This window comes from Hyperolius riggenbachi, chromosome 2, assembly GCF_040937935.1.
Source record: "Hyperolius riggenbachi isolate aHypRig1 chromosome 2, aHypRig1.pri, whole genome shotgun sequence".
In the NCBI taxonomy this organism is placed as follows: domain Eukaryota; kingdom Metazoa; phylum Chordata; class Amphibia; order Anura; family Hyperoliidae; genus Hyperolius; species Hyperolius riggenbachi.
The window spans coordinates 456,903,517-456,925,701 of NC_090647.1; the positions used below are offsets into that span (position 1 = coordinate 456,903,517).

Here is a 22,185-nt window from a genome sequence, read left to right on the forward strand (position 1 = left end):
ATCCTACACTTAGCTAGATTCTGTTGATAGCTAAAGTACTAGTTTGATTGTGATTATCTGTTATGACTTTTGCCTGCCTTGACCACCCTTCTGAACTCTGATCTTGTACCTCGTTATTTCTGATACTCTGTTGCCGAACCCCGGCTCGTTCCTTGACTCTGCTTCTGCCTCCTGATTTTGTACCCCGATATATCTGATACCCCGTTGCTGAACCCTGCCTGTACTTTGACTCCGCCTTTGCCTCCTGATCTTGTACTTTATCTGTCTGTGTGTGTACGACCTGGCTTGTCCGACCTCGAGAACCGACCTTACCGTTAGAGGCGGTTCCTCGCTCTGTTAGCGATCCTCCCTCCTGAGGGTCACTTTCAGATATACCTTCCTACTGTCAGTCTGACTCCTCCCGTCTTGGAGAGCTCAGGTCTGCGGAAGGAATCTGTGCAGTACTCCTTGCTGCATTGAGGCCTTGTCCTCTAAGTGTTACTGTTACACTAAACACTACACTCTACTCAGGTGAACAGAGGTTTATTTGTATATCGGATTATCGGTGAGACTGCAGATCACTTATAATCTGGTATATATCTGTATTTCCGGTGATACTGCAGATCACCGGTAATCAGATACTCTCTGCACCCACCGATCGTTACAGTCTCAAGGTGTGATTAGAGGGGGGAATAGATGCAAGCAATGCACTGGCGAGGTGATCAGGGCTGGGGTCTGAGGGCATTCTGAGGGTGTGGGCGGGTGATTGAGTGCCCTAGGGGCAGATAGGGGTCTAATCTGATAGGTAGCAGTGACAGGGGGTGATTGATGGGTAATTAGTGGGTGTTTAGGGTAGAGAATAGATGGAAACACTGCGCTTGGGTGGTGATCTGATGTCGGATCTGCGGGCGATCTATTGGTGTGGGTGGGTGATCAGTTTGCCCGCAAGGGGCAGGTTAGGGGCTGATTGATGGGTGGCAGTGACAGCGGGTGATTGATGGGTGGCAGTGACAGCGGGTGATTGATGGGTGATTGATAGGTGATTGACAGGTAATCAGTGGGTTATTACAGGGGAGAACAGATGTAAATATTGCACTGGCGAATTGATAAGGGGGGGTCTGAGAGCAATCTGAGCGTGTAGGCGGGCGATTGGGTGCCCGCAAGGGGCAGATTAGGGTCTGATCTGATGGGTAACAGTGACAGGTGGTGATAGGGGGTGATTGATGGGTGATTGATGGGTAATTAGTGGGTGTTTAGAGGAGAGAATAGATGGAAACACTGCGCTTGGGTGGTGATCTGATGTCGGATCTGCGGGCGATCTATTGGTGTGGGTGGGTGATCAGTTTGCCCGCAAGGGGCAGGTTAGGGGCTGATTGTTGGGTGGCAGTGACAGGGGGTGATTGATGGGTGATAGGTGATTGGCAGGTGATTGACAGGTGATCAGTGGGTTATTACAGGGAAGGACAGATGTAAATATTGCACTGGCGAATTGATAAGGGGGGGGGGGTCTGAGGGCAATCTGAGCGTGTAGGCGGGTGATTGGGTGCCCGCAAGGGGCAGATTAGGGTCTGATCTGATAGGTAAAAGTGACAGGTGGTGATAGGGGGTGATTGATGGGTGATTGATGGGTAATTAGTGGGTGTTTAGAGGAGAGAATAGATGTAAACAATGGATTTGGGAGGTGATCTGATGTCGGATCTGCGGGCGATCTATAGGTGTGGGGGGGTGATCAGATTGCCCGCAAGGGGCAGGTTAGGGGCTGATTGATGGGTGGCAGTGATAGGGGGTGATTGACGGGTGATTGATGGGTGATTGACAGGTGATGGACAGGTGATGGACAGGTGATCAGGGGGGATAGATGCATACAGTACATGGGGGGGGGGGGGGGTCTGGGGAGAATCTGAGGGGTGGGGGGGTGATCAGGAGGGAGCGGGGGGCAGGGGGGGGGAATAAAAAAAATAGCGTTGACAGATAGTGACAGGGAGTGATTGATGGCTGATTAGGGGGGTGATTGGGTGCAAACAGGGGTCTGGGGGGTGGGCAGGGGGGGGGGGTCTGATGGGTGCTGTGGGCGATCTGGGGCAGGGGGGGGGAAAATCAGTGTGCTTGGTGCAGACTAGGGTGGCTGCAGCCTGCCCTGGTGGTCCCTCGGACATTGGGACCACCAGGGCAGGAGGCAGCCTGTATAATACACTTTGTAAACATTACAAAGTGTATTATACACTTTGTATGCGGCGATCGTCGGGTTAACATCCCGCCGGCGCTTCCGTATGGCCGGCGGGATGTTGCGGCGGGTGAGCGGCGCCAGGCGGAGGCGGAGGATCGCGTCACGGATGACGAGATCGCTCCGCCCATGCCCATACAAGGACCGCCGCCAATTGTCAATACGACGGTCCTTGCGGCGTCCACTTCCCGGCCGCCAATTGTATATACGGCGGTCGGGAAGTGGTTAACTGCCAACGCTTAGGAATTTTAAAAGACAACTAAAGTGAGAAGGACCTGTAGACTGCCATATTTATTCCCTTTAGTCATAGACTAAAACTAGTCCTTGGTAAGAGTACTTGAAAAAGGTACAGACCGGAACAAAGAACATCTATCAGGCCCTAGGCAATGTAACTGCGGGTACATGTAAGAGTGATGTGCAGGCACTCTGCAGGAGATTCTTCCTCTATTACACATTCTTCATGCACAATCTGAACCAGGTTTATGGGCGATAGACAACACCTCTATGTTCAATGTGCACAACATTCTCAGTGGATTCCCTGCAGCTCTGTGGAGAGGGCATATGTATGGTATAGTACTACTGTGTAACAAAGTAAACCTGAGACAGATGAAATTAAAGTTTTATACATACCCGGGACTTCCCCCAGTCCCCTTCAGGCTAATCAGTCCCTCGCTGTCCTCCTCCGCCACCTGGATCTTCTGCTATGAGTCCAGGTACTTGAGCTAGTCCGCCGGCGGGGGCGTACTACACCTGCGCAGCACTATTGCGCAGGTCCAGAATGCTCCTGGCTGTAGGAGCGGCACATGGCCGGAGTGCGCTGACTGGCTAAATTACCGGGACTCATAGCAGAAGATCCAGGTGGCGGTGGAGGACAGCGAGGGACTGATTGGCCTGAAGGGGGCTGGAGAAAGCCACAGGTATGTATAACACTTTTTTTTTCATCCGTCTCAGGTAGCCGTTAATTCGTAGTCACCAAACCAAATGTTAACAACATAAATGATTTGATTTCATGAGCAAAGAGATTGCATACATTTGCATAAATCAGCATCAACGCAGAACGATTTCCATCTCATTGACCATCTCTATCAATGACACAGCCACATCAGGCTGTATTCTTACAGCACAGATGTTATTTAGTATATATAAGATTCCATATATACTGTACAGTCACAATCAGATATTTACCGTATATCTGACTAAAAATACGGAGACTGCTTTATTGAAGCAGCACAAGTAACTCATTTTGATTGGTTTATTTCATTTTTGTGGACTAAGCACAGCTATTACTGTATATATAAATTATTTATGATAACTATTATCAGAGAAATAGAACATTTTATCATATTTTCTATTTTAATTACAGTTTAAATTCATTAGGAGTCGGAGTCTGAGTATTTTTTCCCAACTCCAACTCCAAGCACCCAAAATTGCTCTGACTCAGACTCCAAAGCCCTGATTGCCATACATTGTACTATGGACGTAATTTAAATGCTGTAATAATCGGCATATATTGGACAAATAAAATTTGTGGGTTTTATCTACAGTCGCACGCTTAATTTTAAAACTATAATGGTTGAAAACAGATTTTTTTTCCTTCAATTTATTCCCATTAATCTCCTGAGCCTTACGCCGCTCAGGAGGTCTTGTTAGTTTGTGCCCCCAGGATTCATTTGCTCACATGGCTGTAAAAGCTTTAGCCAGCACTAGGCTAGCTAGTAAAGGTGTCCGGCACCCCCGATCGACCCAGCCTGGATCCAGCAATCGGTGCAGCCTCCCCGCACAGCTCCGGTCTTCATTATGGAGAGGATCGCACACGACGTCGCCAACGTCATGCGCAAACCCGATTCTCCACATAGAGAGACTGGAGCTGTGCAGGGAGGCTGCGCGATCGCTGGATCCAGGCTGGGTAATGTATAAACGGGGCGATCAAGGGGTGCCGGACACCTTTACTAGTTAGCCTAGTGCTAGTTAAAGCTTTTACAGCCATGTGAGCAAATTAATTAATTCTGGGGGACTCCTGAGGACAGAGAGCGGTATGCCCGACACCGCTAAGGAGGTTAAAAAGCATATAAAATCAAATAATTCTTAGGGAAAAAGTATCACCCAAAGAAAGACCAACTTGTGGCAACAAACAATTTATAGATTATTTAGGTGTGATAAGTAGAGATACAAATATTGGCAAATTAATGGGAGCAGCACAAATTTGTAAATTGCTCTGGTCCATAAGGGGAAAAACCCCTTAGTGCTGAAGTGGTTAAAAGATCCAAACTATAAAGTGTCATGCCAATCAACCAGTTCTTTAAAGAGAACCCGAGGTGGGTTTGAAGATTATTATCTGCATACAGAGGCTGGATCTACATATACAGCCCAGCCTCTGTTGCTATCCCAAACCCCCCTAAGGTCCCCCTGCACTCTGCAATCCCTCATAAATCACAGCCACGCTGCTGACAAACAGCTTGTCAGAGCTGGCTGTGTTTATCTCTATAGTGTCAGTCTGCTGCTCTCCCCGCCTCCTGCAGAACTCCAGTCCCCGCCTGCATCCCTTCCCTCCCTGCTGATTGGAGGGAAGGGACGGGGGCAGGGACCGGAGCTATGCAGGGGGCGGGGGAGCAGCAGAGACCGACACTACAGATGTAAACACAGCCTCACAGCACGGCTGTGATTTATGAGGGATTGCAGAGTGCAGGGGGGCCTTAGTGGGGTTTGGGATAGCAACAGAGGCTGGGCTGTATAGGCAGATCCAGCCTCTGTATGCAGATAACATTCTTTAAACACACCTCGGGTTCTCTTTAAGGAAACGACGGATAATGCGATCATCCAGGATCGATTGGACCCAACCAGTTTTCTGTTTCCACACAATATGATCTGTGTAAACTAATCAAAAATGTGGTTGTTCACTAAAAATTGTACCATTGATGGGCACCTTAAAACTCCAAAAATCCTAACCACAGTGGCTGCAAATGGGGAAAAATTAGAAAATATAAATCTTGAGCTCCATAATAATCAAAACTTAACTTTTATAAATAAGTGCATGAAGAGAAAGAAAATAGGTACTGGCGGCTTTGATTATTGCCTCTCCATGGCTATCCTTTCCCTGAGATCCTCCTGAGAAGGAGGAAGGCAGGCTGCTCACACAGTTCGCAGTCTCACTTCCTCGTCTTTCTAAGCCGAGGTTTAGAAAGAAGTATGTTTCAGCTAGCATGTGGTAAGGTCTGTTGAGATCAGGAGTTATATGTGGCTCCTGGTTAACTTCTGAGAGGTCAAGTGCTAGTCAAAAGGGTATGAAGATTGTGTGTTCAGCTTTCGTAAGATGCCGGGTGCCAGAGTCCCGCCTACTAACCAAAGGGGAACTTTTTACACTTACCAAATGACTACAGGCATTAACAACTGTGTGTGAGTGAAAGGAGGAGGGGACACCCCAGTGTCAGCAAAGGGTCACAAGTTCACTGCGTCTGGTAGCCAGCTACAAGCTAAAAAACGTGAGAAAAAATAGCTACTTTAGAGAAAATGTTCCCTATTAAAACAGCCACTGATTCATGGCACGCACATCTCAGCAGTTTACACTGCAAGAGTTGAAAGAAAACCCCCAATATCTGACATTTTAAAAAACAAACAACCCAAAAGTAATTGGAAGACACATCTGAATGTTTTGTGGCTGATTTCCAGGAAATTAACAATTAGGATATTTATTATTTTGTAATTTTTAAAAAAAGAGAAATCTAATTTCTACAGCATACATTACAAAAATAAAAAAACCTGAAGCAAATGAAAAAAAGGGCCCCTTACCAATAAGACCAATTTGGGCATTTGCTTTCACTCAATAACCTACGTTGGAACATTAAAACTTTAGATTAAAATAAAATTACATTTTCTAAATCAAACTGCTCCTCTCAAGTAATCAATACTTAACTGTGGCTTTAAATTAAAAGACTACTCCACCTTCCACTTTAATAGAAAAATCTATACAATCCATTTCATTACTATACAAATTCCATTAATTATTAACAAGGCAGCCACCATAACTTTCTTTTTCTTTAGGCAACTGCTGAAAACCACGACATTGGTATACGGCTTAGAGCCGGTTCAGACGAACATCTAAACTACCCGCTCAGCGTCTCGATTCAGACGCTTTTCTGCAAGCAACCAAAAAAGCATATAACTTAGGGCTGTTCTGTGGAGCACCCCCTCCTTTTACCCCCTGGGCTGAGTTACTGTACTTTTTAGCTGCCCACCCCCCCTACATAGTAAGTAAAATTTCTAACATTTGTATAGCACTTTTCTCATGTTGGACTCAAAGCGCTTGAGAGCTGCAGCCACTAAAGTGCTCAATAGGCCACCCTGCAGAATTAGGGAGTCTTGCATAAGAAGAGCCAAGATTTGAACCCTGGTCTCCTATGTCAGAGGAGGCGCTCAGTACCCTATCCACCTAAGATCCTCTGGTGCAGGTAAGCTGGTCTGTAAGGCTGTTCCAGCACATCTACCCCTTCCTGTGCACTGATCAGAGCAGGGTTGTGTTGCACTAACGACACTCCCCTAACCTGTGATTGGAGCAGAGGAATGGGCAAGTCATGCACTTCCTCATTGGGCAGTATAGAGCAAGAGGAAAGAAATTCAGGACATGCCCCAACTTCTACTGTATGGGCAGGCCAGAGGAGTGTAATAGGAGAAAGATTTTCAATTATAAGTATGCATTTTACACGTTAATTATCACAACCCTATTCCTAGTATGACATTCTTGAATAGCAAAAAAAAATAAAAAAAAAATGTTGCAATCACATCAGTTTTTCCTTTCATGTAAGATAACGTGCTTGCATGTCATCACTAGTGACAACAAAAGTGCTACAGTAATTCGCCCCACCTAGGAAGCAAGATTTGGGATTGGGAAATCCACTCTTTTAGCAAATGATTTATGTGGCCTGTAGCTATGTGTAATTATTTAGTGATTTGCTAGCCCCCACTTCAAGTGGTAAGGATAATTCAGCCCCACTTCATAACTCCAACATATATCTGAAAACAAGGAATTAATGCATTACTAGTAGGTGCAGCAATGCAAATTATTCCTTTACACCACTGTGGTTAACTTAGGCATCCAGAGCAGCTGGTGTGTAGGCCAAATACAGCCTTAAACATACCACAAACTGCAACCTGAATACAGCTGCTTCAAGTTATTTGGCCATGATCAGTGCTAGGTATGGAGGTCCATAGCTATAAGATGTGGGGTTACAGGGTGTACTGAAGCAAGGTACCCATTTAGTTTATGCAAAACCACACTTGGATTTTTGTGGTGGGCTGAGATTTACAGTGAGCATTCGGCGGAGAGAATTCTGGCTCCTTCTTCGCCCAACATAAAACTCCTGGTGTAGTTCTCCATAACTTCACGGAGTACCTTGCATTTTTCCCAAACACCACCACAATGGAGGTCATTATAGCAGCCGTGTACAGCAAATTCTCCTCTTTTCCTTTTCCTCAGCATTTGCTATGTACCATGACAACGTTTTACAAGTAAAATATATTGATTTTTTTTTTAAATTCTTAATGTGGAAGAATAATTAAAACAACAACGATATAAAAGATGTCCGCTGTGTAGAGTAATCATTTGAATTTTTTTATCTGAAAAATCCAGAGATTTCTTACGGTGCATTACATTTTTCCCCACTGCCATAAAATACCTTTAAATAATTTTTTCCATCCATTCTAAAAACTGCAGAAGAATTTGAAAATGTAAAGTTAGTCATAAAACACTGCTTTTTTTTCTGGTATGGGTTTTAGCCCTGGAAAATGGTTAATTTTTAGCACAAGGAAGTACTTCACTGATATAAAGGTTGCAGTATGTGAATGTACAATATGTATATGTGTTGTCTACAAATGTTTGCATGATGTCTTCAAGAAAAAAGCTTTGGAAACAACCTCAGCTGGGCAGTAAAAAAAATAAATAAATAAAATAAATAAATAAATGAATGAGAAATACAACTTGCAAAAGATCATTTGTTATGGATTGCCAGTCTGAAAAGGTATGCATATATACCTACATATATCTGGCATTACCAAAAATCAAGATAACATATTGTAGAGCTGCACAACAATCTATAAAATGTTTGTATACCATGTCAAGTGATCAAAAAAAAAAAAAAAGTTCTATTCATTCACTTATGGTGAACTTGAACCCAAGATGAATGTTGGGTAAAAAGACAGATACTTACCCAAGAAGAGGCAAACCTCTGGATCCTGTAGAGCAGGGATCCTCAACCCTGTCCTCAAAGCCCACCAACAGTGTATGTTTTGTGGAAATCCACAGCAGTAAGTTAGGCCTGGTGCACACCAGAGGAGTTTTTCTGAGCGTTTTGAGTTTTTAAATCTGCTGCTAATGTTATACTATGTGTCTGTGCACACTGGAGCAATGAGGTTTTGTAAAAAAACCCATAGCATTACATTGTGAAGAGATTTTAGAGGTTTCAAAAGCTCTTCCCAATGTAATGCTATGGGTTTTTTACAAAACCTCATTGCTCCAGTGTGCACAGACACACAGGATAACATTAGCAGCAGATTTAAAAACTCAAAACGCTCAGAAAAACTCCTCTGGTGTGCACCAGGCCTATATCAGCTCTGCTGAGCCACTAATTACTCCACCTGCGAATGTTTGTGATTTTCTGCAAAAAAATGCACTGTTGGTGGGCTTTGAGGATAGGGTTGGGGAACACTGCTGTAGATTCTTTCTGTGTCACCAGGACCCTCCTGAAGATCCTCTTCATGCATAAGTGCAGCCATGCAGCACCCACACTTGTGCATAAAGAGGAGTGCAGTCCACAGCTGAAATCTGACAAGCTCTTGTCGGATTTCTTTGGGGGATCAGTGAGAAGTAACAATGGTCCGGAGGATGGCGTGTAAAGTCTCTACAGGATGCAGAGGCTACTTTCTTCTTAGATAAGTATCCAGTTTTTGATCTGTGGTTCCCCTAGGCATATATGAGATTTGGCCGCCCGGTCAGTTGGGCACAAGGGGAGCTGAATGACTGCTGGTCCGGCTATTGCCAGCATCTGAATTACACAGTTTATGCACAGCAACAGACTTACTAACATTACGACTGTGCCGGCATCCAGGTCAGACGCAGTGTAGGTAAGAGCGCGCCAAAGCCACTTTAAATATTGCAGACAGTGAACTGTTTTCAAACACTGCCGTTGCCAAAAGACTGCCGCCCTTGGCCCTATAGGTGATGATTATTAGGTATGGCCAATGAGATGCAAATAATTACAAATTTATGCAAAATTATGCAAATTCTGCATGAAAATGTATGCAGTTTGAAAACTGACAAATTGAATGTTGCAGAGATGATCTATTTTTCAAAGTGAATACATTAGGATGCAAAATTTGCATAATCTTGCACCAACTCAAAATCCTTAGAAATGATCAGTGGAATGCAAATAACTCAGTTGCCCCAATATAATGTTTTAAAGTAGACAAAATACTGTATTGATATACCCACAAATGCAAAAAAATAAAAATAATAATTCTACATGGTGTAGTTAATTGTTAATGATACTATATGTCACAGGAGCCCTAGTGGCTGACTGCACTTAGCCTTCTAAACGGTGCCAGCGCACAGATCGTGCGAACTCTGGTCGCAGTCAATGCGCAGGAACCGTTAAGAATTAGCCGCAGACAACTCAGAAGGGAGCCTGTGAGACACGGGTAATTACAACGTCACCTACTGGTTCAGAGTAAACTGCCACGCGGTTACCATGGGACCGTGGGGCCCACTAACTGACTGACTAATCCTGCGAATAAAACGGTTAAACCCACGATATTCTGTCTAGCCAACAACAAACAAACAGTAGCGTATCTTCAGAGACCCGGGATCAGTTCTGTGTGTGCTGATAAGCAGGGTAGCAGACAGTGAATGACTTGGAGAAAGTCGTTTATTCACGCAATATAAATAATTAATATATACAGACAATTATTAAAATCAACAATTATTAAAACAGTAATAGCCAGTATAAAAAATAAAAGTAGGGAGAAAAATACTTAGTTCCTGGAAAGATGTCCTTTTTGTGGGAAAACAGAGTTCTGGGTTTCAATTTGAGTTCAGAGTTCAGACCAGGTGGATGCCAGCATATCCTCAAGCTGGCATCTGATGAATTCAAGATGTTTCAGTGTGGAGGACACTGAGTTTGGGTCCTCAGCCATTCTTATGCCCCTGCTTCAGTAGGAGGGAGTGAGGGCGGGGAGCCATACACCCCCTTAGAAGATGAGATGAGCCCTCCCCTTATCCTGGGGGCTAGAAATCATATCTACCCATATATGGGCTCTATCTCACAGAACCGTACAGGTCAGGGCAGATTTATTAACATTTTCAGGTCTGTCTCGATTTACCCAGCGCCCTGATACCAGACATGAGGGGTGGGACCCCTGTGGTATCATCAGGGCATTTTCAAACTGCCTAACTGGCAGTCCTTACCTCAGAATGTTCTGAAACTTCCTCAGAACCAGCACCGGGGCTCATGCTACACTTCCCCCACGTTTGGTGAAGCTGCCATCTCAGGAACCCCAGAAATATTACAGATCTGGGAAGTTATGGATTATGCCATGAGACTTCAGGTTTATTCAGGGTGTGTTCTAGCTGCTAACAGCTGACTTTCCTTTGATCTTTACTAGGGAGCAAAGTGTCAAGACCTCCCGTGGATTCGTAGCCTGCCTGGCTGTACCTAGGCATCCTTTGGTTAATTAACATCTCCATGAGATCAGCTAAGTGTCACCTGGTTCCCAGAACCAAAAGGGGAATTGTGCCTTCCACAGGGAATATGTCCAAGCTAATTAACACCTTCCCCCCAGGCTGTCACTTCAGCTAAGACAGATCCCCCAGCTGTTCCTAGGCAGAGGGATACTACACGTCAAATCTTGGTTCTATTGATCTGAGGCGCAATCGATGCAGGAATCGAGTGCGATCGTTCTTTTCTTCACGGGCGGTTCCAGGACGCGCCTGCGTCCCCGCAACCGTCCGTGACAGCCCTCCCCCTTGTCCGCGGCTTAGCCACTCATCCGCACGATGTGTGGCGGCGCCGCTAACCTGGCTGACGGGCCTCGAGTTGCCGGTACGGCGGGAAAACCTATTGGAGCCTGTGGCTCGGTTCCCCTGGACCGGTCGCGGTCTGCTACCCTCAGGGTTGACCCAACATGGACCGTTCTGGACAGGGCGTTTGCACCACTGCAGTCGGACGTGGTGTCTGCCGGGACTGCTGACAACGGGCAGTGGGTTGGTTAGGTCAACAGCCAGCCCACGCAGGGTTCCCCTGCTGAGTGGCTGTGGACCTAGGGGAACCCCGCGGGAATCCCTGGACCTTCCCAGCTCCTGACAGACGGCACATGCCCTGCAGTAGTTTGCTACATCCCTGTTCATCCGGGGCCAATAAAACTGGTTCCGAATACCGGCGAGTGTCTTGCGGACACCCGAGTGCCCTGTCAGAGGATTACCATGTGCGGATTTCAGCACATGTCCCCTGAACGCACTCGGGACCACAAGCCACTTGGTATTCGCGTGGGATCTACCTGTAGGGGGCTGTACAGACTCACTGTACAGTCTCCCACCTTCCCAGTACACCTTGAAAGCGGCCCCGTCTGCGAGGGGCTCAGCGGCTTGCTGCCTGAGCACCTCCAGGCTTGGGTCACTTTGTAGTGCGGCTGAGAATATGGCGCTGTCAGTTTCAGCCAACTGGCTCATGTCACACGAGGCCAGCGGCTGAAAGGTCTCATCCCTGCGGTCAGAGGAGGGGGAGGAGGCCGGAACCCCCTCCACCTGTTCTGAGCTCGGGTTCTGAGCAGTGCAGCTGCGCGGTACTGCTAGCACAGGTACACTGTCAGAATGGCACAGACGGACATTACTCAAATCATCATTGCATGCAGTAATGACATTGACAGGTATAGACATTTTTTCATTACAGACAGGTTGTACAGTAAACTTAGGTACAGTTACAGCATCATCACAACAGACAGTCTGTACATCAAACTCAGGTGCCTTTGAAGCAGGCACTATTGAACCTGGTACCCTTGAACTGGGCACATTCAACCCGCCTCCCCCTGGTGCTCCCCCAAGTGTATTAAGTACCTGGTGGTGGGTGGAGAGTCCTTCTCCTTCCGTGAGCGACAAGGCGGTCGTGGCAGGTTCATAGTAGGACACAAGCTTGCCCAAATCAGTCCCCAGCAACACAGGGACTGGGAGATCCTTCATAACCCCAACAACCCTTTCGTGGATCCCTAATCCCCAATCCAGCTTCACTGTCGCGTGGGCTATGTGAAAAAGGGTGCCCTCTACTCCAGTAAGGGCAAGGGATCGGCTGGAGCTGATGCTCTCCTTTGGCACAAGGTGTGAGTGAACTAACGTGATGTCAGCTCCGGTGTCTCGAAATCCGGTGACAACTTTGCCGTTCACTCTAACAAGTTGCTGCTGGTCGGTTCGGTCGCGGATTTCCTTTCCGCGGGCAAACAGGACAAAATCTGATGATCCAGGCTGTGGTTCGCTGGCGGGTTGCCTCTGCTGTGGGTGAGGTGCAGGTGATGCAGATGATCCAGGTGCTGGTGGTGTCTGTCTCCGCTCCGGGCAGTCGAACTTCATGTGTCCGGGCTGGCGGCAGTAGTGACAGGTGACCTCTCCAGGCGCTGCAGGCCTGGGTGCAGCAGCTGCGCTGGGTGGCCTCTGTGGCTGACGGCTCACAGGGGCAGGAGAGTCTGCCAGAGTATTGGGCTGACCTCCTCTCCCGCTGGATGGGACAGTCCTGCGGGTATCAGCCACCCGGGTAGTTGCAAAAGTCTCAGCAAGGTCTGCAGCGACAGTTGCTGAAGCCGGCTTGCGTTCTAGCACAAATTGTCGTACATCAGCAGGGCAAATGTTCAGAAATTGTTCCAGGACTATCAAGTACTCCAGGACATCATAAGGCCCTTTGGTGAGGCCTAGAGTCCACTGGCGGAGTGTGGTAAGCAAGCTGCTGACCACATCTCGATACGAGTCAGAAGACTTTTTCTGCCAGGCCCTGAACTTTTTCCGATAGGCTTCTGGCGTCAGCTAGTACTTAGTAATGATAGCGTCTTTTATAGCAGCATAATCATTATCCTTCTCCGCAGGCAATTCTGCGAAGGCATCAAGCGCTTTGTAGCGAAGCAAAGGTGTCAGATGTCTGGCCCACTGGTCTTGGGACAGACGATACTGACGGCATGCTTTTTCAAAAGACCGCAAAAACAAGTCAATGTCTGTGTCTTTTTCAATATTAGCAAATTTAAATTTTGCACTTACGGGTGGTGCAGCTCCTTCAGCAGGGAGACTGGGCGGTGAACTCCGGCTGGCCTGTTGCACTTTTGCCATGTTTAGCTCATGCTGTCGTTGGCGCTCCCGTTCTCGCTCAGCGGCATCCCTCTCCGCGTGGCGTTGAGCAGCAGCAGCAGCTTGCCGCTCCCGTTCCTCCCGCATTTGGCGCTCTTCACGCATGTACTGCAGGTACTTGTCCAGGTCAGTGTCCATCAGCTTTTGTAATGCCTGCTGCATTAGCGGATCAGTACAAACGGACAGTCCAGTACTGGCCGGTTCCAGGCGAGTACTTTCAGAAACTCTGGGATTGGGGTCCACACTGACATTCTCCTGCGTAATGTTGATGCAGGGCCCTCAGGATGCACAACCTCTGTACGGTCAGGAGTCTCAGTCTCTGGTTCCCCTTGCCTTGAGTCAGATGGGTCAGCGTCTACCTCAGCAGACACATCCAGCTCCTGCAGTTGCTGGGTATCCCATTGAAACAATTCCGTTACCAGGTCCCCTTGTTTCTTGCGGCCGACATCAATGCCTCTCTCTTGGCAAAGATTTTGCAGGTCCGCCAGGCACATTTTCTTGTAGTTCCCGGACATTTCCACGCCAAATAAAATAAAACTTTTGGGGAGGGGTACTGGCTACACAGTCTCTCTGTATATATAAAAAATATATTGCCTTCCAGCTACACCAACGAATTAGTTCGTTTCTCGATAGCGCTATCGCAGATACTTTCAGCACAACACAGGTCCCAACCGCTGCCTAACACTGTCACAGGAGCCCTAGTGGCTGACCGCACTTAGCCTTCGAAACGGTGCCAGCGCACAGATCGTGCGAACTCTGGTCGCAGTCAATGCGCAGGAACCGTTAAGAATTAGCCGCAGACAACTCAGAAGGGAGCCTGTGAGACACGGGTAATTACAACGTCACCTACTGGTTCAGAGTAAACTGCCACCACCGCGGTTACCATGGGACCGTGGAGCCCACTAACTGACTGACTAATCCTGCGAATAAAACGGTTAAACCAACGATATTCTGTCTAGCCAACAACAAACAAACAGTAGCGTATCTTCAGAGACCCGGGATCAGTTCTGTGTGTGCTGATAAGCAGGGTAGCAGACAGTGAATGACTTGGAGAAAGTCGTTTATTCACGCAATATAAATAATTAATATATACAGACAATTATTAAAATCAACAATTATTAAAACCGTAATAGCCAGTATAAAAAATAAAAGAAGGGAGAAAAATACTTAGTTCCTGGAAAGATGTCCTTTTTGTGGGAAAACAGAGTTCTGGGTTTCAATTTGAGTTCAGAGTTCAGACCAGGTGGATGCCAGCATATCCTCAAGCTGGCATCTGATGAATTCAAGATGTTTCAGTGTGGAGGACACTGAGTTTGGGTCCTCAGCCATTCTTATGCCCCTGCTTCAGTAGGAGGGAGTGAGGGCGGGGAGCCATACACCACCTTAGAAGATGAGATGAGCCCTCCCCTTATCCTGGGGGCTAGAAATCATATCTACCCATATATGGGCTCTATCTCACAGAACCGTACAGGTCAGGGCAGATTTATTAACATTTTCAGGTCTGTCTCGATTTACCCAGCGCCCTGATACCAGACATGAGGGGTGGGACCCCTGTGGTATCATCAGGGCATTTTCAAACTGCCTAACTGGCAGTCCTTACCTCAGAATGTTCTGAAACTTCCTCAGAACCAGCACCGGGGCTCATGCTACACTTCCCCCACGTTTGGTGAAGCTGCCATCTCAGGAACCCAAGAAATATTACAGATCTGGGAAGTTATGGATTATGCCATGAGACTTCAGGTTTATTCAGGGTGTGTTCTAGCTGCTAACAGCTGACTTTCCTTTGATCTTTACTAGGGAGCAAAGTCTCAAGACCTCCCGTGGATTCGTAGCCTGCCTGGCTGTACCTAGGCATCCTTTGGTTAATTAACATCTCCATGAGATCAGCTAAGTGTCACCTGGTCCCCAGAACCAAAAGGGGAATTGTGCCTTCCACAGGGAATATGTCCAAGCTAATTAACACCTTCCCCCCAGGCTGTCACTTCAGCTAAGACAGATCCCCCAGCTGTTCCTAGGCAGAGGGATACTACACGTCAAATCTTGGTTCTATTGATCTGAGGCGCAATCGATGCAGGAATCGAGTGCGATCGTTCTTTTCTTCACGGGCGGTTCCAGGACGCGCCTGCGTCCCCGCAACCGTCCGTGACACTATACAATTTTTGTCCATTGCTCAGCCTAACTGTGAAATGGTCATGTCACATCTGTGGGTGTCTGTACTATGAAAATGGCCGTATACATGCAGATTTTCCTGCCTGCCATACCCAGATGCTCAGCACCCACCACGGCATTGTCTGGATTGTAGCACAGGCAGAAGTGGCTGCACAAGATCCACATGTACACAACAATGTTATTCTTGCACATATATTTTATGTTCTGGATGTTTACCATCAGTAAAGGGAATCTATTGGCATTGAACGGCAAAGCACATTTATCAACAAATAAAGGGCCCAGAACATCTTGCTAATTTACTTTCATAGAAAACCATGAATACTTTAGATCTTCAAAAGTATTTCTCTGGTGCAGGGGTTCTCAAACCTGTCCTCAAGCCTCACCAACACATGGTTTGTAGATCTGCACACAGGAGCAAAACAAATGTAAGTTTGATCAGTGGTTGACCCAGCACTGTTTGTATGGCCTGGGGGCAGGTTTGAGAAATACCTGTGTATACATGATGGCAGCTAGAATTCGATTTGATGGTGGAAGATGGAGGGCTAGTGGAGCTTGGAGTTCCGATAAACTATTGTTTCCAATGCCCAAATTCAACCCCCCCCATCCCACGTTAACCCCATCCTGATGCCTCACCCTAACCTAATGTTCCCCAACCCTGTTCACTCAAGGCTCACTAACAGTGCATGTTTTGTGGAAATCCTCAGTGGTAGTTAATCAGCACTGCTGAGACACTTATTACCTCACCTGTGCATGTTTGTGGTTTTCTGCAAAACATGTACTGTTGGTGGGACCGTTTCACTTGGTGGAGGTTAGGGCAGAGCTCCCCATCCCTATCCTCCCTCAAGTGTAAAAGATCCTTGATGCCAAATCCTAACCTTTTAACCCTAAGAGGTATACAGTAGGTAGCCTCTACCTACTCTATCTACAAACCCTAACCTTCCTGTTGTATAATTAACCATGGAGCATATTCATTAAACTGCACAAAGCAGAAAAACATATTCTTACAGCAGTTTAGTGAATATACCCTCAAATCTGTTAACCCTAACCAATGCACTTCTTGACTCATTTTCACAGCTCTATGTTTTGTATAAATAGCTGAATGCCAGATCCGAAATGAAGCACCCTACACCTGGTGCAGTGTGGTACAATGTCCAGCACCAATATTAAGCACCTAATACAGATAACATATCCTCAGTTTTATCTGCTCGTAAAGTATGAGATTCACTGGATACATGAAATGTGTTAGTGTATAGCTTTGCAGCCATAGTCACATTACAATATCCAAAGTAAAAATATGCAGTAATTACAGATGGTGAACATAAATGTTTATTAGAGGGGATATTCTCTCAGTATTATTATCCCGTAAAAAATGACTATGCATCACAAGTTTTAAAAGACTTGCTATGCGATAATTGACATACAATGTATTCATACAATTGGCAATAGAGACAATACAACATCAAGTTCAAACCACTTTAAAACCTAGCTCCTTCTTATCTAAATAAATGTATTTACAGATACCACTCTACACACAATCTCTGCTCTATTAACAATATTCTGCCTTCCTCTCTGGTCACCTCTTCTCACTACCACTTACAAGACTTCTCTCGATCCTCTTACCTCCTCTGGAGTACTCTAGATCCGCTCTCCTCCTCTGCAGCACTCTCCCTCAATACATCCGCCACTCAACCACATTGACCCTTTTTCAGCGCAACCTGAAAACTCATCTCTTCAGGCAAGCATACTCTCCTACCTAGGACACTTAGCCCACTGACCAGGGCCGGCCTTAGGTTTCACGACGCCCTGAGCGAAACCTGATTATTGTGCCCTCCTTCATCCTCTTCGCATGCGCACACACGCACACATAGGCCCATTTGCAATTCAACTTTTCTCCTGCTTTACCTTATAGGACAGTGGTTCCCAACCTTTTTTTGAAGTTGTGACAAATCACGCCAAATGCTCAGATCTCCTTGACACATAACATATGTGTAATAGAAAAATACTATTCTTAACCACGAAATAGATGGAAAGAGTGCATTATTCTGAATAAACTTAAAAATGAAGACTAGAACCTTTCAGGAATATTAATAAAAACAATCAGTGGGGCGTAGTGAGAGCCCCCCCCCCCCCCCCAAAAAAAAATAAAAATAAAATGCCCTCAGACTTAGTATAGGTGGGTAGCCAGGTAAAGGTGCCCCTGGTATAGGATCTCATGTGTAGGTGCTTAAAAACAAGAAGAGAATCGAGAGCCCAATATGGTGCAGTATTGTCAGGTAAAATGAAGAGTTCAATACAATTTTATGTATATATATATATACTCACAAACACGGGTTACCAATAGGCAACCACTTTAAATGCAGGTGGGGAGCATTAGGACCTGACCCCACTCAGGTTAAGAAGTCGCTCTCTGTAGATAGATGGGGATGCACCCCTCCACCCAGGGTGGACTAGAAGATCAGCAAAAACTCTGTATACAGAGGCGCCAGAGTAGAGTAAAACGTTTTAAAAACCGCTTAAAAGGAGAGGGGGATGTTAAGGTGGACTCACCTCCCTCTTACAAAAAAAGAAAACTCACTTTAGTCTCAATAAAATAGAATTGTCAAGTAATGTATTCAACTCCACAAATGCAACGCGTTTCGCGGGCGTGACCCCGCTTCTTCAGGCAAAAATGGGAGCACAACTCAGTGGGTCAAGCAATAAGTTTGAGCGCCTCTGAGGCGCTCAAACTTATTGCTTGACCCACTGAGTTGTGCTCCCATTTTTAACTGAAGAAGCGGGGTCACGCCCGCGAAACGCGTTGCATTTGTGGAGTTGAATACATTACTTGACAATTCTATTTTATTGAGACTAAAGTGAGTTTTCTTTTTTTGTAAGAGGGAGGTGAGTCCACCTTAACATCCCCCTCTCCTTTTAAGCGGTTTTTAAAACGTTTTACTCTACTCTGGCGCCTCTGTATACCGAGTTTTTGCTGATCATGTGTAGGTGCACTCAATATAGGTAGCCAAGCATAGGTGCCCCCAGTATAGGAAGTCAGGTGTAGGTCTCCCCCCATAGGTAGCCAGCCGTAGGTCCCTTCAGTATAAGTAGCCATGTGTTGGTGCCCTCCCTCAGTATAGGTAGCCAGCTATAGGTGCCCCCAGTATAGGAAGTCAGGTGTAGGTAGCTAACCATAGGTGCCCCCTTGGAAGCCAGCGCCCTGAGCGACCACTCCAGTTGCTCAGGTCAAAGGCCGGCTATGCCACTGACCACCATTTCTACCATATCATACACTGCTTCCCTTCACCTATTGTCCTATCCCTTAACCCTTTAGACTAAGACCTTTTGGCCAGGGCTCGCTTACCCTTTTGACTCACAATGCTGTCTAATGTGTGTGCATATCTTCCACCCGTGTAAAAATCTGTAGTCGATTTGTTCACTGCATCAGCTGTAGTCTACCATTGTCTTGTATTGTTAACAGTTGTATTGTTTATTTTGTATTGTTATACCTTTCATTCTGTTGTACAGCGCCAAGGATGCTGCTGGCGCTATATAAATCAAATAATAATAATAATCAAGTCTGGATATCTTCTGATTGCATATGGCTGGCTCTGAAGCAGACAGAGTGCACTACGAGCCATGAACAAGCACATGGGAGGTTGTGTGGTGCTATTGCCTCAAACCTTAATCAGATCAGGATGTGGGGGACAGATTGGGTTCAGTGGAGGGGGTAGTGGGATGGGTGCTGTCAGCTCTTCCTGTACGTGTCAAATGGACTTCAATTCACCCTGTGAGCAGCACCAAGATGTACGCCCACAAACTTTATCCCCAATCTGAACTCAGTATCCCCCCTCCCTCCCCTCATTCTCCTGTCTCGGCTGCAACACATTAGTTAAAAAAAAAAAAGAAAAAGACTTTGAAATGAAAATAATAGGCGCAGATGATGGATGTGGTAGATAGACAGGGACACTGGAAAATACACATTAGGAGATTCTACAAGAAGGAATGTGTGTATGGAAAATTGGGGTGACATGCAAGAGACTGGCATAAGACGACGAGAGCTTGAGCACATTTTTGGCACGTCACGTTAGCATCCAATTGTTTTCAGAAATAACAAAAGCCTGAGAGATTGGTTTTCCTGGGATGCTTTTATTTCTTACCACTGCCTCGGTGGGTAAACCCCAGTCTCCCCTACTTCTTAACCAATACCTGATCTTCCAGTTGGTTTCCCTCCGGGCTTCCTGTTTCCTTTCCTATGGCGTCTGGGACGGGTGCCACTGACACATACTTTCCACCCTTGAATGCCAGCAGAGGCTCTTCTTGTCCGCACAGTGCTTCCAGGAAATATTTCAGGACTGTGACCCGCTTACAATCCGCAGCAATAATCTGGAGGGGGAGAAGGAGGGAGAAGAGATAATGAGAAAAGAAAACACTGAGCAGAGGCAGGAGAAAAAGCGCCAAGTGCTGCGTTAACCCTCTGAATCTTCCAGTTCATTTGATAGGACATGATCTGTAATGAAGACGCAGAGTGTGGAATGGCCTGTGGGCTTCTTGACTGAGAAACTACGATCGCACTTACAGAACCTATTTTCCTGTTTAAGTATACTATAGTTACAACAATCAAAAAACTAAAGAAAAATCATAAAATACAACAGAAAAAAAAAACACCACACAATCACACACAAAAAATAAGCATAAATTACATCTCTGGAAGACAAGTTGTAGACTGGCTGGTCAAGTTGTTAAATACAATGAATTATGTTACCACCATAAAGTTGAACTACAGTCTGGCACAACTTGCCATTGTCTATATAGTTATCCTACATGCCTTTGACCAAAAGTAATATCAGCAAAATGAAAATCTGAAAATGAAAAGATTTGGGCAATGGTACATCAGTTAAATGTGTGGGCCAAATACATGCAAGTTTGTTGCTGGGCAGTGCTAACACTTCGCTACTGTCATCTTGATGAATTAACTAGGGAAACTGTATTCACCACTTGCCAAATGAAGGTGTCTGGTTTATTTACTAAAAATTAACCACATTATATCATACTAGATTATATCCCAATTAAAGAGAAACTGATACGAGGAAGGTAGAAGAAATGTATACATATACCTGGGGATTCCTCTAGCCCCCTTCAACCTGATCTGTCCCGCAGCCGTCCTCTGCCTTCTGGATCCTCCGCAAGGGCTCCCGTAAGTTCGGCCAGTTGGTGCTTACTGCACATGTGCGCCCAGCCTCATGGCTAGGAGTGTGATGGAGGAGCACACGCAGCCACATTGCACATGTGTGACTGGCCGAACTTACGGGAGCTCTTATGGAGGATCCAGAAGGCAGAGGAAAGCAGTGAGGGAGAGATCAGGCCGAAGGGGTCTGGAGGAAGCCCCAGGTATGTATACATTTTTTTCTATCCCCGTCTCAGACACACTTTAAGCATCCAGTGCCCAAATCAAGCACCTGATAAGAAATACAATGTAACGTGGGTATCATTAATGGCTTGCCATTATTTTAGGAAGTTCAGTGATAGGGGAGGAGAGGGCAGATTTTAGACCCTGGTTTAAGAATGTTAGGATTTGGTCACCAGGAAAGACTGTACATTAGGTATGGAGGATAGGTGTGAGGAAGTTGCTGTGCTCCATTTCCCTTCTTTTGCACTCAATATAAAGATAAAGGCCCTGGCAACACTGAATTCCCATGTGCACAAACATGCAAAACACCGACTTCAGGATCTGAAGCCAAACTGGACACCAGCTCTTCTGAACCATTTCAATGGACTGACAGAGGTGGGCATCAATAAAAAAAGCTGGAGTTGGCAAAGCCAACTTTGACTAAAGTTGAGATTTGCGGTGTGTCCTGCATTTTGGGGCAGGCCCAGGAGCCTTGTGTAAAAGCACTAAACATATGCAGCTGCCATTGGATATTTGCACTGCACTAAAGATCTGGGTTTTGGTCATATGTCAGGACCAGAGCTATATGGGGACTGCTATATTTCTCAGATTCTTATGCAGGCCATCAAATGAATGAGCATGGCAAAGAAGGAACATCCTCCTAAGTGTTAGCCTAGAATAAACTGTGAACAATTAGCCTCACAAGTTTTTATTACACATGTAAATGACACTTTCAGCCTAATGTCTATCAGCACATTATTTGAAGCTTTGCAGAAAGCTGCTACCAATCAAACACTAGATTTTCAGCAATATTAATACTGGTGCAAATAAAAGAATGGGCAAACTAGGTCAATGCAGTCAATCTAAAGTCATTTTTATTCTCATTGTGTTAAATTTAAAAAAGATGAGATATGGTTGCTATGGGTTACTCTATGCTGCACATGCATTAGTATACTTGCACTGTCTTACTGAATAAGCCATTGTACATTAAAGTGCTTTAGCCCTACGTAAATATTATGTACTTTGTCAGGGGTCTCCAAGCAGAGCTGTGTTTGTAGTATTACTGAAATGTCACCCAGATTT

At 45.8% G+C, this 22,185-nt stretch overlaps 1 protein-coding gene across 2 annotated transcripts in view; it reads right to left on the minus strand.

The window, feature by feature from the left end:
- Nucleotides 1-22,185, minus strand: part of SMG6 (SMG6 nonsense mediated mRNA decay factor) — a 444,365-nt gene that overhangs the window by 53,776 nt on the left and 368,404 nt on the right. For both annotated transcript variants that reach the window (XM_068270085.1, XM_068270086.1), the window contains one exon: nt 19,923-20,099. In XM_068270085.1, coding sequence (XP_068126186.1) covers nt 19,923-20,099 — 177 coding nt within the window. The remainder of the gene's footprint in view (nt 1-19,922; nt 20,100-22,185) is intronic.